The sequence below is a fragment of the Lepidochelys olivacea genome (genome assembly GCF_965140295.1).
Source record: "Lepidochelys olivacea isolate rLepOli2 genome assembly, chromosome: 10".
Lineage (NCBI taxonomy): Eukaryota > Metazoa > Chordata > Testudines > Cheloniidae > Lepidochelys > Lepidochelys olivacea.
This window is the reverse complement of record NC_140420.1, coordinates 69,676,843-69,694,570: the sequence shown is the minus strand read 5'-3', so window position 1 is coordinate 69,694,570 and position 17,728 is coordinate 69,676,843. Positions and strand designations below refer to the sequence as shown.

The 17,728-nt window shown below is 43.5% G+C and overlaps 1 protein-coding gene across 1 annotated transcript in view; it reads right to left on the bottom strand.

Moving 5' to 3' along the window:
• The window catches only part of MTHFS (methenyltetrahydrofolate synthetase), a 31,559-nt gene extending 14,300 nt beyond the window's left edge, over nucleotides 1-17,259 (bottom strand). Inside the window, exons 1-2 of the mRNA XM_084642238.1 lie at nucleotides 17,041-17,259; nucleotides 12,498-12,759 (exon numbers count right to left, since the gene is read on the bottom strand). Coding sequence (XP_084498364.1) covers nucleotides 12,498-12,759; nucleotides 17,041-17,154 — 376 coding nt within the window. The 5' untranslated portion in view covers nucleotides 17,155-17,259. The remainder of the gene's footprint in view (nucleotides 1-12,497; nucleotides 12,760-17,040) is intronic.
• Between the last annotated feature and the right edge of the window lie 469 nt (nucleotides 17,260-17,728).

Below are 17,728 nucleotides of genomic sequence, written 5' to 3'. Positions count from 1 at the left end.
ATAATGCTCTTTGCTCAGCTTTTATTCCAATATCCTGAGATACAAATAAACAGTCTCATTCCATTTTTATTCCCTTTTTAAAAAATACATTATTGTACATTTAGTACCTAAGAATGGGAGAGGCTTACAGCACTGGCTGGAGCCAGGTATGGAGTACATGTCCGCATTCCACAGACATTCCTACTAGCTTCACCAATAAATATCCTTTCATTTACAATCATGGCCTCTGGTGGCATCACTTTAAGACTTGAGCCAAAACTGTAGCTGGTTTCACAATATGAAAAAGAGTACGTCAGGGATCAGACTGAAACCATCACATGCTGCCTTTCACTTGTGATTTAAGCTATATGTCAGCTCAGGTTTAAAGTTTAGTACGTCCCCTTTTCAGAATTTGCTAGGAGAAATGCAATTTAATTGGGGTGGTTCTTTGAAGTATTTTCATAAAGTATATTATGTAAGCAAAGCATATAAGCCACATTCCTCACTTAAAGCCATTTAAAACACTCTCTGGTTTTGCAAGTCCAAAGTCAAAGAAATAATTGCTTAGAAAGGCTCTAGTTATCTGCCTTAATACTTCCTTCTTTGACAGGTGAGTTATTTGCTCCCATAATCCCTATTCCTGAGCAAAAAGGCTAGAATAACTTGACTGGAAAAACACAGATAGTGAAAGCTTTCTGGCGTTAAGGGGTTGCACCTGGGTCAAAATGCAAAGTTAAGACAGCAAAATACAGAGCACTTGCTAAGGAGCCAAAAGGAGGACAAATCTGTGCAAGAGCAACTTTGCAATATGTTGATACCTTTTGTTAGATCAGCAAATGCTAGTCACAAAGCTTCTGCTTTAAAGAAACTTGCAACAGCACTGGCATTTGAAGTGTTCATGCCAGGATGGACCTTATACTTGTAAAACAGTATAAAAATATGAGGATTTTAGGCTTGGTCTACACTGCAAACTTATTTCTGTATTACTGTCACGCTCAGAGGTGTGAAAAATCCATACCCCTGAGCGACATAGTTATACCGACCAAACTCCTGGTATAGACAGCACTAGGTAGATAAGAGGTCTTCACTGTTGACACAGCTACTTCCTCTGGGGAGGTGGAGTACCTATGCTGACAGGAGAAGCATAGGTAGCGTCTTCATTAAGTACTGCTGCTGCACCTCTGCAGTGCTGTATGTGGGAACAAGCCCCCAGTGTACATGACATTTTCAGATCTTATTATTCTGCTTCTCTGTATTGTTATTATCTGTACACTTTAGAATCAATAAAAATGACTAAATGGAAATATGACAGATAAAAAAAAATCCCCAAACTATCCACTATTTATAACAGATTATGCAGTGTTACTATCAATATTTTTACTCCATTGCTGGACCAACTAAATTGTCTGTGAAATATAAACCATTAAGATGTAAGCCATTAATTTCTTCTTTGATGCATAAACATAACTCCCCTAAAGAGTTAGTCCAAGGATAGAAAGGTTAGGAAAGTTTATATGGCAAGTTTATTGTGCATGTAATCAGCAGGTGACTGCACCACTACCATCTGTGTCAGACATGTTTTATCATCACAATGACTCTGAGAATGGCTGCTTTCTCCCACTAAATTTCTTACACACAAGCCTTTTACAGACGACCAGCTTTATAAAAAAGACCACACCTAGAATCCCAGCACCTACTCCGTGATCGCTCATTATTTTAGACATTAGGTTGGAACATTTGCTCTCCCCTGTGTGTGACTGCAATGCCTAAACAAGATTTTAATTACAGGAGACAGCAAAAATGACACTAGCTCACGCTACTAAATCTGTAGAATCCTGACACCTGCTGGTAAAGGGAAATCACTGCATCACTTCAGAGCACGAAAGTGCTGGCTTGATGGGTCTTCACATCACAAATACTCAAAATAACTAGAGTCAGCACAAGCTGGAATTGTTGAACCGGAATGTGATGCTCAGGCAGAGTTATATCCCTACTCACATTATGAAGCAGCAGGAGAACCATCCCGCACTCTGGCGCTGAGGAGTCCTCCTTCTCCAGGCTCCAAGGTACTTCCCAGTGTACATAATGAGGAGGTCCTGTGAGTTAACTGTATTACAAACTGGTCCACTGTTAGTCATCTCACCAAAGAGGACGAGGATTAAATGGGCCACGGAGGGAGATCTTCCCTCCCTAGAGATGGTGCATCCAAGACCAGGCTGAAGCACACTCTTGGGCAGCATGGAGACATATCCACTCCTATTGCCCATACTGTCTCTACTCTGTGGACAAAGAGAGGGGTCCAGGCTCCAACGCTGCCAGTCCTGCTCTACATTTACTCCAAAAGTCATGAACAAAAATAATCTGTAGAATAAAAGCAATGAAGATAAAATCTCTCTCTTTAGTCTCGTGGAGGTAGAAAGTAATACTCGCATGTTCAAATTTTTCTCTTAAAACTCTGATGTATGTCTCGGGCCATAATCCAGAACAAATGCCAACCCGTTATTTGCTTTTGAAAGACTTCTGTATCTAGGAAACAGTACCAAGAAAATAACAGTGGTATTGTTCACACTGTAATAAAATTAGCCCTCTTTGAGACAAAACACTTCAGAGCCACTTACAGTGTATTTACAACCTGTTACTATGCCATTTCCACTTTCCTTTACACTTCAATTAATTACAGAAAAAGTAATCTTTTCGGTTGTTTTGCTGAGTGAGAGACATTAACAAGGACATTTTATGCACAGAGAATAGTGATACAACACTTAAGTGTGATTAGAAGGAACAGCAATCTTTCAAACAGTTAATGAACTTTACAAGAGTGAACAGCTTTAATATTCCAAATGCTTTTAGAACTTCAGCAACACGCTGTTGGTTAGATATGCTGTTAGAATTAAGCCATATTTTGTTCATGTTCTACTGGCTACACAAAATGAGTTCAGAGTAAAGAAGTTTAAAACGTTACAGAATGATGCCAATGAAATCCACCTGCTTTTGTACTTCAGCAGTTCATTTATTTATTACATTCCAAAGAAAGGGAAAGCAGAAGTGGTGAGGGAAAAGGGACTTTAGTATCATATGTGTTTCTGAGCACAAGAAGAGCTAAGGGCACAACTAAAAGTGCACATAAAAATCCAGAGGAGTGGGTGTTGATTGTTACTAAACAGGTTCAGGTAGCTGCTAGAACAGGGGTGGGCAAACTATGGCCCAGGGGCCGCATCCGGCCCTTTAGATGTTTTAATCCAGTTCTTGAGCTTTTGCTGTGGAGCAGGGTCCAGGGCTTTCCCCGCTCCGGCGCTCCAGCTGGGGAGCATGGTCAGGAGCTTGCCCCGTTCCGCACAGCTCCTGGAAGCAGCAGTATGTCCTCCCTCCAGCTCCTGCATGTAGGGGCAGCCAGGGGGCTCCACACGCTGCCCCAACCCAAGCGCTGCCACCGCAGCTCCCATTGGCTAGGAACTGCGGCCAATGGGAGGTGCAGGGGCAGCGCCTGCGGACGGGGCAGCACCTCAACGTAGGAGCTGGAGTGGGGACATGCCACTGCTTCCAGGAGCTGCTTGAGGTAAGCGCCACCTGGAGCCTGCACCCCTGACCCCCTCCTGTGCCCCAAACTCCTTCCCCAGCCCTGATCCACCCTCCCACCCTCCAAACCCCTCCGTCCCAGCCCGGGAGCACCCTCCTGCACTCCCAACCCCAGCCCCACCCAGAGCCCGCACCCCAACCTCCTGCTCCAGCCCAGAGCCTCCTCCTGCACCCTGAACTCCTCATTTCTGGTCCCACCCCAGAGCCCGCACCCCCAGCCGGAGCCCTCACCCCCTCCCACACCCCAGCCCCCAGCTGCATGAGCATTCATGGCCTGCTATATAATTTCCATACCCAGATGGGGCCCTTGGGTCAAGTTTGCCCACCCCTGTGCTAGAAGCTAGTGAAGAAGCCAGATCAACAGCAGGCAACTCTGTATGACTCTCATGTCCTCAGTCCAAGAGCCAGCTGGTGGAATGTCATATTAGGAGGTGGTAGAAGTCCCCATCACTCAGCCAAAGGATGGAAAACAAAAGAAGGCCAGTGGGACATGGCTGCTGTCATGGCTGGGTCTCAAACCTGTACTGTTTTGGCTACAGGTGTTATTCCAGCCTTACCCATTAGGAAAGCTCGAGCCAAGCTACTGCAAGTCTGTCTACCCAGGCTGGGAGGCTCACTCCCAGCTCCAATGTAGACATACCTTATAACAAATAATGTATTTTATGGACCTAGAGGATATGGAGGGTAGTTTTTGTAACAACTCAGGAAAAAGACCTGGGCATCCATGTGGACTGCTCTGTGGGCAGATGATGTCAGAAAGCAAACATTAGGGTGTATACAGAAATAGAAAAGAAATAATACTGAAAATATTACACAGCCATTACATAAATCAAATTACATATACCTTTGCTTCAGATACTGGATTCCATTCTGGTCATCCTCTCTTTAAAAGGAGATAGCAGAAATAGAAGGGGTTCAGAGACCAGTGGAAGAAATATCAGCGGCCCAGAGAAGACGGTTGTGAAAAGAGACTGGAAAGGTTTAGTTTAGAGAGGAAACAAATACAAGGTGATAGGATAGAGCTTTAAAAGAACAATTAATAGTATAGAGAAGGTAAATCAGGTGGTCATAGTTACCCTCTCATAATACAAGGACAGTAGGCCAGTTGATGAAATTGAAAGGTAGAAAATTTAAAATTGATACAAGGAAATATATTTTTACATTGCACATAATTAACCTGTGGAACTCATTGCTACAAGGTAAGATTAAGACAAAAAGCTAACTACAATTCCGAAAAGGATTAGATTCTTATAATAATGATGAGAGCAAAAGAAAAGAAAGAAAATATGGACACATTATTACATAGCTACACACTCAGGGATTTCTTGCACCTTTCCCTGAAGTAAGTATTTGATATTAGACACTGTCAGAAACAGGTTACTGAACAAGATGCAACACTGGTTTTATCGAGGATGGCAATTCCTATGTTACAAGGGAGGACGAATCATCTCTTCACCAAAGAAGTCAACACCAGAATGTTAACAACTCACTAGAACTGAATTGACTCTTCCTATGCAACAATACACTATGGCTCATTGTCTTCAAGTAGAAGTTCAATCCAAACTTTAAATCATTTCATTAAAAAATAAATTACATTAAGAGCTAAGATTCAATTTTCAATTTGGTTTCATGCCATGGTCTCAGCTTTTCTTTTTATGACCATTCTAAAGAGATTTCAAATTATAATCTATCTCTTGACATATATTGTACTGTAAGTTTTAATCAAGTCTCCCCAAAGAGAAGACAATCTACTAGTACCCTCAATCACTTTAAAATCTTGTTTGGAGCCTTCTGTTTTCCCACTATGCAGTAATATTTAACATCATTGCTTCCAACATATGTACATTCCATTCATCTGACATTCAGAACATATCTTCTTTCAGTCTGTCTCAGTAACCCCCAGAGTATTGTATGCAATGTGTCTTATTTCAGAATGCCTAACACAGTTTTATAAGCTACCATCATATTTTCATGTATAGCTATTGAACAACTAATGTGTCTGAAGTGACATATAAGACATTTACTTTGCTTTCAGTTATACTATTTTCCTCTTATATTGTTTTCTATTTCTAAACTCCTTTATGTGTCTCATATTTCCAAGTTCTCTTATTCCTGGTGCACTGTTTTTAAAATTCAGCCTCTTATCTTTTTTAAAATGCCAGCTTTCTTTGGTAGCCATATGTTTCATGTGATCCTCTCAAGAACATATTGCCAATCCATATGTCTCAACACTAAAGGCTCTATATATTTTTAAGTTGTTAAGAATTCTGAGCTGACTATAGCTCCCAAAGTCCTGCGTGCAGTGAGTGCAACATAAATAAATAGTAGGACTTAAAAGGTGACTAAAACAGAGTATTTCCAGCTAAAAATATTTCCACAAGGTAGTTCCCAATGGCAAACTTTGAAATGGGGCTAATGCTCCCTCAGTAACAATTTCAAAGTACTTACCAGTGGGTTGCTGCAATTGTAAATTGAAAGTATCCATTTTCCTTTCAAAGAGATCATGCTAACTGGTGTAAGCAGCTCTACGCAACCCTAATGCATCCCCAGAGCAAGTCTATCCTGCGCACTGAATTAGACAGGAGTTGTGTGTTAAAAATAGTAAGTTATCATGTAATTAAAGACTGAATCATAACGCAGACTCACAAGGGGCTGAACTTTGACTTTGCCACTGTTGCACCTTCGCTCATTTTATTGCTTAGTACACCGGACCCTCACTAGAACGCGCGTCTACGTAATGCAAATTCGGATATAACGCAGTCGCGGCCATGAATCCCAATTTTAAGTAAGCACAGTACAATTTTTTTTGAGTATAGACGCGATAAATTGACCGCTGAGAGCTCTCCTGTCGACTCTAGTACACCACCAGAATGAGGAGTGTAAGTGCAGTTGACAAGAGAGCATCAGCTATTCCCGTAGCTGAACTTGCGTATCTTAGATCGACCCCGCACGGTAGTGTAGACAAGCCCTAAGACGATTGCTGTAGGCCTAGAATGCCATACAAATGTAATGTAATAAAAATGTACAGGTACAGTACTGTATTTATCTTTAGAAAGATGTCAAAAATGTCGGGCAAAAGGAAGGCTTACTCAGTGCAGGAGAAATTGGATGCTATCGAACGACTTAGAAATGGCGAAACCCAGGCAAAGATTAGCCATGATACTGGCATTAACGAGTCCACCTTTCGTGGATGACTAAAGAATGCTAACAAGCTCGGAAGTTACATTCCTAACCTGGATGAAGAGCACATTCAAAGAAAACGAGCCCATTTATCGAATGCTGCCGATCTTGATTCTGTGGTGTACATGTGGTTTGTGCAAGAACAGCAGAAAGGCATTCTGATCTCTAGTCTTCTAAAAGCCATACAAGCGGAAAAATTCGACTGGGAACTTAATGGTGAATTCAGCAATTTTAAGGCGAGTTCAGAAAAGACACGAAATCTCTCAGATTGCAGTTTCGGGAGAAAAACGCTCTGCTGATGATGACGATGCACAATCGTACCCTGTGAAACTGAGGGAAATTTTACAGGCAGAGGGTTACTCGGAGGAACAGGTTTACAATGCAGACGAAACAGAAATTTATTATAAAATGTTGCCCGATAAAACCCTGGTTGTCGGAACAGATGAACATAAGAAAGAAGGATATAAACAGGCAAAAGATCGCCTTACTTTATTGTTTTGTGTGAATGCAATAGGCAAGCATAAATTAAAACCATTGTGCATTGGAAAGTCTTGCATGCCTTGGTGCTTTCATCACGTAAATGTGAATTGCCTGCCGTTTTCGTACAAGAACTCCAGAACTTCCTGGATGACAAGAGAGATTTCTGAACAATGGTTCTTCACCAAATTTGTCCCTTCTATGCGAAAGCATTTGCGGGCAAAATGCTTAGAAGAAAAGGCTGTTCTTTTGCTACACAACTGCCCAGCACATCCTCCAGCCAAAAGACTCAGAACCTGTGACAGTAAAATATGGGTTGTATACTTACCTAAAAACACAACTTTCAAAATCCAGCCACTTGATCAAGGTGTTATCGCCATTTTTAAGCTGTACTATCAACGGAACTTGGTACGACACATGATAGAAAGCGAGTTGTCTGTCACCGATTTTCTGAAGAAGTTGACTATAAAAGACTTCTTTTACATTAGCGGTGATTCCTGGAATTTATTACATGCTGAAACAATAAACCGTTGTTGGATGGTGGGACTGAGAGAGTCGTTTGGCCACCCGCTCCTGGAAGAAAATGAAGAAAGCAGATCAGTCTGACGAGGAATTCGACTTCAAGGGATTTACAGAGGAGGAAGTTGGAAGAACAGACATGGAGTAGATGCAGGAGCTGTGCCCGCAACTGTCCACGCTCGGGGTAACTGTTCTGCCACAAAATATTTGAGTCCTGGATAAGAGGCGCCGATGAAGCAGAAGAATTTTGTCCTGTTGCTGAAAGTCTAACGGATGACCAAATTCTTCAGGCAGTACGACCAAACAACATTCCAGAAGCTGAAGAATTGGCTTTCGATGTGGAAGAAGAAGAGGAAGATGAAGTGGACGTTGTTCCAACGTCAACTGCGACTGTAGCCGGCTTAGAGACTGCTTTGAGATGGTTCGAGACGCAAGACGTTGAGCCTATAAAAATTATGCAGCTACGTAGCCTTTTGCAGTTTGCTAAGCAGAAGCAGCACAGCAGCAAGAAGCAAAAGCAACTCAACGACTTTTTTAAGAAAAACTAGACTAGTTTATTGTAATGTCTACTTTAAATCTCGAATAAAGCAACACTTTTTTTCTCATTTATTGTTTCCTTCAAGTAGTTTATTTTCTAAGGTTTTCTATACTTTATGGATGTGACATTTACTGTACACAGGAATTTCATTTTAACGCAGTCCCCGCTATAACGCGGTACTTGGCATGGATCCCAAATCCCGCGTTCTAGCGAGGGTCCGGTGTATCTAGAAAGGCCAACAGAAATCAACATTGTAAACGACAAATGACCTGTGTCATTTTTACATGGTAGAGAGGATGAAAGACTTCCTCTTAGAGAAATTGTCTTGATCTATTTTTACATCAATAATGTGCGTAATGCTGTGCACAGCCAAAATGAAAATGGACAATCCTGATCTAACAGAGAAAGGACTATAATTAAAGGGACTATCCATCTGTTAGAACAGGGGTGGGCAAACATTTTGGCCTGAGGGCCACATCGGGGTTCCGAAACTGTAAGGAGGGCTAGGTAGGGAAGGCTGTGCCTCCCCAAACAGCCTGGCCCCCGCTCCCTATCCACCCTCTCGCACTTCCCGCCCCCTGACTGCCCCCCTCAGAATCCCCACCCCATCCAACCCCCCGCCCCTTGTCCCCTGACTGCCGCCTCCCAGGACCCCCTGCCCCTGGGACCTCACCCCCTATCCAACCCCTCCCTGCTCCCTGTCCCCTGACTGCTCCAACCCCTATCCAGACCCCCGCCCCCTGACAGGCCCACTGGAACTCCCACACCTATCCAACCGCTCCTTGCTCCCTCTCCCCTGACTGCCCCCCGGAACCCCCTGCCCCTTATCCAACCCCCTGCTCCCCGCCTCCTTACCATGCCACTCAGAGCACCAGAACTGGCAGCCGTGCTGCCTGGCTGGAGCCAGCCACACTGCCACGCAGTCTAGAGCACCAGGGCAGGCCGGCGGCTCTCGCAGCCGCGCTGCCCAGCAGAAGCTCACAGCCCCGCCACCCAAAGTGGCAGCATGGTGAGCTGAGGCTGTGGGGGAGGGGGAACAGCAGGAGAGGGGCTGAGGGCTAGCCTCCCCGGCCAGGAGCTCAAGTGCCGGGCAGAACGGTCCCATGGGCCGTAGTTTGCCCACCTCTGTGTTAGAACCTGGAATGCATACCCAAGGTTTAACAACACCATGCACAGAATAGATAGTGAGCTATCCTCCTTAAGAGTAAGACTTGTGAGAAGCAAAGTTTTACGGACAGTCTAGATCTGAGCTTTGTGTTTTGTCATGTATAAATGAATATAGTCAGTGGTGACATAACTTATTGCTGTACCTGCAAGATATTTCATGGAAAATAAATTGCAATATATGCAAGCAATGGGAACTTTACTATGAAAACACCATGTTGTCTACTTATAACAATGTAAATACCATGCATCACTACAGTATTTGATCAGATCATGTTGATAAAGGAGTCAGACATTCATAATTACAATGGATGATAAGGGTGGTAACAAAGCAGTTTGGCATTCCTGCAAATGGACCAAAGTTTAATAAATATGGCAACACCCATAATAAAAATATGGCAACAACTTTTTGCACAGGTTCTGTATGTTTTTCTGTTAGGAATAGTCTGTCTACTTCGTGTCTCATCATGCAATAGCCTCAAAGACCCTAAATGCACTTTCTAACCTTTCAAAAGCTATTCAGGGGAAGAGGAAGGAGGTCTGCATTTCCAGTCTCTGAACAGGATAACCTCTGAACTCATCTAAAGATACCACAAATAGATAATAATAAGGTTCCATACATGAAGATTGAGGAAGAAAACTCCACCCCCTTAACCCAGGACCAAAACATGTTTTGCCATGTACGCACGCACACACACACAAGTCATTATTACAGAGAGCTGAAACTTGGGAACATTTTTTCCTAATTCTTTTTTTAATTCAAACTTCCATCAAAACATTCAAATTTGAAAAACTCTGTCCAGCTTTAGCTGCTATTCCAGCCCTTCTGGCACTACCTGAAGTGGGAGGTACAGGATCCATGTAAACTTGCCTCCCCGGGATGCCCTATTGCAGACTTCTGTGCCAGGCTCCTTCCACAGTGCACAAGAGCTACAGTGGTCCCTACATTACCCCTCCTTGCCATTCTCCTCCTCCCAACTGTAGTTGAGTTTTGCCCTATGATTCTCCTGTTTTCTCATTTTGATCTCTAACTTAGGCTTGTTAAATGCAACTAACCATAGTTCACATGTAGTAAGTTGTTTCTTATGGCTGAACTAAGCTTAACTAAATAAAATGTTAGACATTTTAAAAGCCACCTTTCAAAGGCCTCAAACCTGCTGATTAATAATTTACAGAATTTCATGCAAGACAGACAACAGGAAAGGAAGTAACAAAAAAAATGCTGGATACAGGGGAAAGAAAGAATGACCATAGGAGGCAAATGAAATCACCTGCCATCTAACGTGAATATAGAGAATTCTAAAGTGAGAAGGATGGACAAAAGAGAAGAAATTAACAAGTCAATCAACTGAAGCAAAATAAAGTGAATATGCTAATAGATGGAGACTTAATACTGGTGCTAATGCTGATAACACTAAATGACTAAAGAGAATTCCCATGAAAGAAAACTAATGCTTCTGGGAAAAGAACATGCTAATAATAAACATTTAAAATCCAGTTAAACTGAATTGGTTTGAATTGCTGCAGTATCCAACTTACAGGAGCTGTTGGCAACTTCACCCAGTGTGTGCAATCTGGTAAGTCTCTGTATAGGTGAGCAACTCTCAGGCCTTGTCTACACTGGCAAGTTTCTGTGCAGTAAAGCAGCTTTCTGTGGTGTAACTCCCGAGGTGTACATACTGCCAAGCCACTTTGTGCGCAGAAACTCCTCAGTTGCAGCGTTGCAAAAAAAACACCTTGACAAGAGTCGGAAGCCTTATAGCACAGAGGCTCTAGCGTTGTATTGGCAGTGTAAACACATTACAGCACAGAAAGCAATCAACTGGCCTCCGGAAGTGTCCCATAATCCCTCAAGTGACCGCTCTGCTCATTGTTTTGAACTCGGCCAGCTGCCGTGAAGGCATGCATCCCTCCACTTTCAAGGCTCTGTTTCTGACTGCCCTTGAAAAGCACCTGGCAACATAGTAGGATGCCCATGGAACAATGTGGTTGGGAAACCAATATCATGTGACACTGTGCCTGCCCCATGAGGCATTGCAAACCCTTCCCAAAGCACCCTGCGGCCAGTTGCACAGTTGCACAATGCAAGAGCTGCTAATGTGGATGGGCCCCACCATCACAAGGAGCACAGTGTGGACACGCAACAGTGGTTTAATTCCTGCGCTTTAATAAAAGTGGCGTAACTTGTTGCGCAGAAACTCACCACTGTAAACATACCCTCAGAATCAGGTTTCTCACATGAATTCAGCATTTGCTTTCCATTAATATTCTTAAATGTTTCTGCCAGTGAAGATGTTCACTGGAATATTTGCAGAAAGCAAACAAAGAAGGAATGTGAACAAAGGCAAAGCAAGTTTGTTTATAATTTGTGGGCAGTTGGAGAGGGTTGGATTGAAGAGCTGGATGTGGTGGGGTTTGATTTGGAGGTCAAATGGCAGTAAAATTAGTTTTCTACAGACTAGAATTTTTATATTGACTTATAAAACAGACTAACTTTTAGATCTTGTAAAGTGCCAAGAGCCTGAGGCTGAAATGAACAAACAAATGAAAATGTGAATGAATAATGACCCAAAATAATTTGAAATATTCACCCAGCTCTAGTAGAAAGTGCTTTTATTTTGCAGTCTAAGAACTTAATCCTGAAAGCTGTTCTGCAGGCTCTGCGAAGACACTAGGATACATCGACACACAACAACATTTAGGATCCAAGATTCTATAAAAATTCCTACAGTCCAGCCTAAAACTTCCAGAAATTAGGATATCAGGAACCAGAGTGCATTCTAACACACTGTCCTTCCCTTCTAATAGCTTCTTATTGACCCAAGGCAACTCCTGCTCATTGAGTCTGAGGCTATGGCTACACTACAGCTTAAATCATCATAAATTGTGTCACTCAGAGATTGAATTAGCTACCCCCTTGAGCAACATAACTTACGCCAATTTAAGCGCCAGTGCGGACAGCGCTATGTCAGCGGGAGAGCTACTGCCAGTTGTGAGGGCTGGAGTAAGCTCTCTAGTGTAGGCATCACCCGAGATTCAGCATCAGAAAGAAGGAAACACTTACCCACAGACAACGCTTCTTCCCTTACATCATTATCACAAGGCTGATGAATGTTCCAAGATGTCAAAGGAAGTGAACAAATTTCTTCAGCGGAAGTTAACTTGACCATATCCATGTGACTGCTCTGGGGCTTGTACCGTGGAATGAAACACTCCTTCCCTCTCTGAAATATGTCCTTAATGATTTCTTCTGTCTCGATTTCGTCTTGCATACTCAGAAAGACTGCAATTCTTTGGGACTCTTGGTACTTGGAATGCCCAATCACCTACATGGGAAATTATTGCAATGAGGTTTAAAAGCTTATGAAAAGATCCACTTATTTTTTTTACTTAAAAAATCAGGTTTGAGCAATATTCTCTGTGAAAAGTTTGAAAATATAAACTCCCTCTTTAATGTTTCATATCAGGAAAACTTTTCCCCCTCCACCCCTCTGTTTACTAAAAGTGAAATTAACATAGATTATTTTATATACTCAGTTTATAAACCATATTAGCATTACTGAGGATATAGCAACATAGTTTTGGGACAGCATTTGTGCGATAATTCATGGATGGAACATTTCCCTCTTGTCACTGGCACAGGACCAGTGTTCAGCGTATTTTGCTGATCCTACAACCATTTGTATTTTATGTATTTTTAAAGTGTGTAGTATAAGCATGTTCAGACAAACAACATCACTGCAGAAAAAAGTGCATGGGATGGGGAGATGCTAGTCCACAGAGCAGAGAAAGTGTCTGTATTTCTCATTTATGTTTTAAGTCATACATTTTGTCCCACATGTGGGTCTTGACAGGTGAGAAGTACGTCAATGACAGTGTCAATGTCCAAAACTCAAAAAGAAAACACTAGCGAAAAGCTTTAGCTCAGGCAAAAGTTGTTTCCTCCTGCCTACCTAGGAAAATAAACTGAGGCTCAATGTCTTGTGAGATCAGGCCCTTAGTTCTTTAGCCTGAACTGACCTCTGTACAGGAGTTTGAGGTCCCAAAAGTGTTTTCCTAAATGCTTCTGCTGATAGGCAGTCTTACTGCTGCCCGCTCTTCTAGATGATCTAGGGAATGTTTGATCTAAAAGCGGCCCTCTAAACCAAAAAGCTGGACAAGGGAAGAGAATTAGAAATTGCATATGTGGTGTGCATGATAAAATGTAAAAAGTTTCAGATCTTGTATAACACCCTCCTGAACCACACTGAAATTTTAAAAAAGGGTTTTTAAGGCCAGGGTCCTGATTGCCCTGCACCTTGTGTCATCACTTACAACAGTACAAAGAAAGTGTAATATGCTTCCATTCTGATTTGAAAGTGATTTGCACTCAACTCTATAGTGGTGCAAATGGCAAAGTGCAGGGCAATATAGGGGCTACATTTATTAATTTAGTCTTATTTAATGGGACTGGAGTATTCATACCAGAATTAGAATTATCTTTTGTGTGTTTGTATAATCCTGGGCTAATTGCCTTTCTACGCTTTGACCTTGTCACTTTCCTTTTTTTATAGTTCTTTAATTCTCACCTATATTCCTTTTTCTACTTGCATCTGTTTTTAACCTTTGCTTAATTTTTCTCCCTCACCTCTGACTACATCTCTTACATTTGGCTATTCCCCCCTTTCTGTGTGTGTTATATATAAAAACTAAATCAACTGTATCTCTTTATTGCCTTTTTTTAAAAATAACTATCCCATTCCACGCTTTTCCTCTCTCTCTCTCTCTTCAGGTTCCCTCTTCCACCTATTCCTCCCCTTCCACAGTGTAGAAAATTCATAGTGCGATCAATGCATTGTGCAGTTACTTTGTGCCCTTGAAGACAAATACAATCAGACAGTCATTCACATTAGTACCAACAGCCTGAAGATGTCTCCCTGGCCCAGACAGTAGCTCCTGTCACACCCCAGAAGTTTCCAAAGAGAAAATGCTTTGACCTTTGTACATTAGCTGATGACTATTACTGCAGAATCAGAGCATGCAAACAGCATGACTTTAATCAGGAACACAAACATTAAGCAAGCGCAGTCATGCAGTAGCTAATTAAAAACTAGTAAGAAGGTCAGCCTAGTGCAGCTATTCCAATTTGAATTTAAGATCTTTCGAAGACGGGAATTTACGTAAAGGCATTCTTCAAGTTCTAAGTAAAGTAGCCAAGTCTCTTTTATCCTTCTCAGCTGCAATTCCTATCATCTGTTATGAAGTTAATTTTTCAGCCTTTGCTCAAGATGTTTTCTCCACATTTTCAAACATTTCTCGATGCCCACTACACTTGTCTCCTGATAATGAAGGTAATTCCTTTATCTCCATTTACCACTTCAAATCTGTTTGAAAAGAGCTTTGCATTTAGATTTTCACTGTATATTTTGCAAATATTTAAGTCCCTGGCCTTGCAAACTCTTACACATGCTACTCACGGCAGTAAAGTTAAACACTTGTGTGTTTGCAGACTCAGGCCATAGTCAGTTTCCACATTCTGTTGCAAACTAGACAGTGGTCCAGTATCTTCCCTTTAGGTGAACCCAACTTTATCACTTCCAGGTCGGATGTTCAAAACCTTTCAGCACTGCCATAACTCTGCCTCCACTGATACGAATGGTAGATTTACTACTGAGTTCAATAGGACCAGAATTAGGTAAGTGCCAAGTGCTGCTGAAAATTGTACCCTTCGTGAATTAACCATTTATAAAGATGGCAGGAAATGCTATGTACATTTCTCAACAAAACTAAGGGCACACTGTCCTACTAAAGAAATTCAAAGATTGCAAGTTAAGCACTTGAGGTTCACTCAGAATTATATTTTCATGTTAAATTATGTTTTATATTAAATATTGTAAGAATAGGATTCCCAGAGAGAGAAACCTATTTAAGTTCCACTTTCTCAGACTTGGTAGAAATCTATACTTCTTACATAATGTTTGTGTGCTGTCACATTGTACTCCAGAGGTGGAAGCAATTGGTGCTAATTGGAGTCTATAAAGTGCTTTGAGATCCTTTGACTGAAAGACACAATACAAATGTGATTCCCCCAGAATTCCTGTGTTTGACTACATGCAGCAACTTTAAAATAAAATTGTATGCGGTTTATTAAAACAATAAAATATCTATAAAACAACTTTGTTAATCCATATGCACTGGGTATTTGAAAAATACAAACTATTAGCATGCTGTGTTAGCATATTATTTGTGTAAGTATAATATGATAGCTTTTAAATGATAACATTAGCAATAAAATTACACAGAGAAAAACGTGGAAAGTACAGATAGAGTTAAAAATAAAAGCCAAGATGAGAGAAATCATTTCAGCACATGCTAGATGTTTATTTATAAATATTGCTAGGCACAGCCTATTAATTTAGAGCTGAATAAAACATACACAACAGAACCTGAAACCATGTGAAATGTCATTGCTTTTGGGTTTCTTTACAAACTTGGGCCCTGATCCTGTAAACATACACACACATAGTTTAACTTTACCATCATGAATAGCAGTCCCTTAAAGTAATAGGACTATTCACAGTAGTAAAGTTGAGGACACCCACAAATGTTTGCATTATCAGGGCCTCACAACTCAGCCCAAATTCATTTAAAGGCCTGTTGTAAAGCTTCTGAGCTTCTCATTGGTTTTAAATTATGCATTTAGCAGCATCAGTTTAGTTGGTACTGTTCAAGGCACAAACAGCAGCAATCAGTCGAAAGAACTCTCAGTAGAAGAGAGGCTATGGGCTTGTCCACACTGGAATAAAAGGTGTATATTTAGAATATGTTAGCTGACAGGTTTTTAAACCCTAAGGGAGACAGGGCAAGTTGTATTTTAATGTGTGTTAATTAGTTGAGGTGAACTCTATGCACGCTCCCCTCACTACAGTAGTGTTTAAAAACGTGTTAGAACACGTGCTAGCTTAGCTACCTTTTATTATTAATTATTATTATTAAAGAAATACATCATTATTCTAACCAGGCCCATAGTTAACAGGCTGCACTGGAAAATCCAGAGGAGCTGATTTAAAGGTTCTACATTATTTTAATATTATGAACTCGCAACTTGTAGGCGTGGAGGAAGAAATATATATTTTGGGTGGGATATGAACGGGGGGGAGAGAGGTCTGGAGATCATCTCCCCTGTGGGACACAGGTCTGGAGGCAGGAGTGGAGAGCAGAGGTTTAAGGGAGGGGGGGGGGGGGGGGCAGTCCTGCAGCAGATTCAGGCAGCGTGAGGCTCATCTGCACCTGGGGCGCGGGGAAGGGGCCCCGAAGCAAGGCTGGCCCAGCGCGGGCCTGGCCCGGAGGACTCGCGGGGCCCGCTCAGGGCAGGAGCGGTGGGTAGGGCCTGCGGCTGGTATCGGGGCACGCTGGACCCCGCGGGCCCCGAAGGCGATCAGGGCTGAGAAGGGCGCAGGCGGGGCCTCCGTCCCTGCCCCGCAAACGCGGGAAGCCCGTGAGCCACCGACCTCACCCGCTTGCTGCTGCTAGTCCTAGGGCCGGGCAGAGGCCGGGGGAGGCCCAGCTGCAGGGCAGCGAGGCAGGGTCCTGGCCCCGGGCCGCTCCTCAGCCCGCCGGGCACCCACCTTGCGGCTCAGCAGGCGGGACTGGCGCTGCTTCTCCGCCTCGCTCAGCCCCCTCAGCCGCCGCTTCAGCTCCGCTCGCAGCGCTTGTTTGGCGGCTCGCAGCGGCGCTGCCATCTCGCCGGAGTCGCCAGCCGGGCCGGGTCCCGCCCCTTGGCTCTCCGTGCGCAGAATGAGCCCCCGGGCGCTCGCAGCTCTGCGCGCCGCTCCCCGCCCCGCAGCGCCCGCTGCCCCGAGGCCTGCTGCTCAGGGGGCTGCAGCCAGGCCAGGGGCCCTGATCGCTAGAGATCTCACCGGGATCGCCAGCGCCCAGGCCCCCGCTGCCGGATCGGTCTCTGCTTCCCCCTGCCCAGGGGGATCCCCAGCGCCCAGGCCCCCGCTGCCGGATCGGTTTCTGCTTCCCCCTACCCAGGGGGATCCCCAGCACCCAGGCCCCCGCTGCAGGATTGGTTTCTGCTTCCCCCTGCCCAGGGGGATCCCCAGCGCCCAGGCCCCCGCTGCCGGATCGGTTTCTGCTTCCCCCTACCCAGGGGGATCCCCAGCGCCCAGGCCCCCGCTGCAGGAATGGTTTCTGCTTCCCCCTGCCCAGGGGGATCCCCAGCGCCCAGGCCCCCGCTGCAGGATTGGTTTCTGCTTCCCCCTGCCCAGGGGGATCCCCAGCACCCAGGCCCCCGCTGCAGGATTGGTTTCT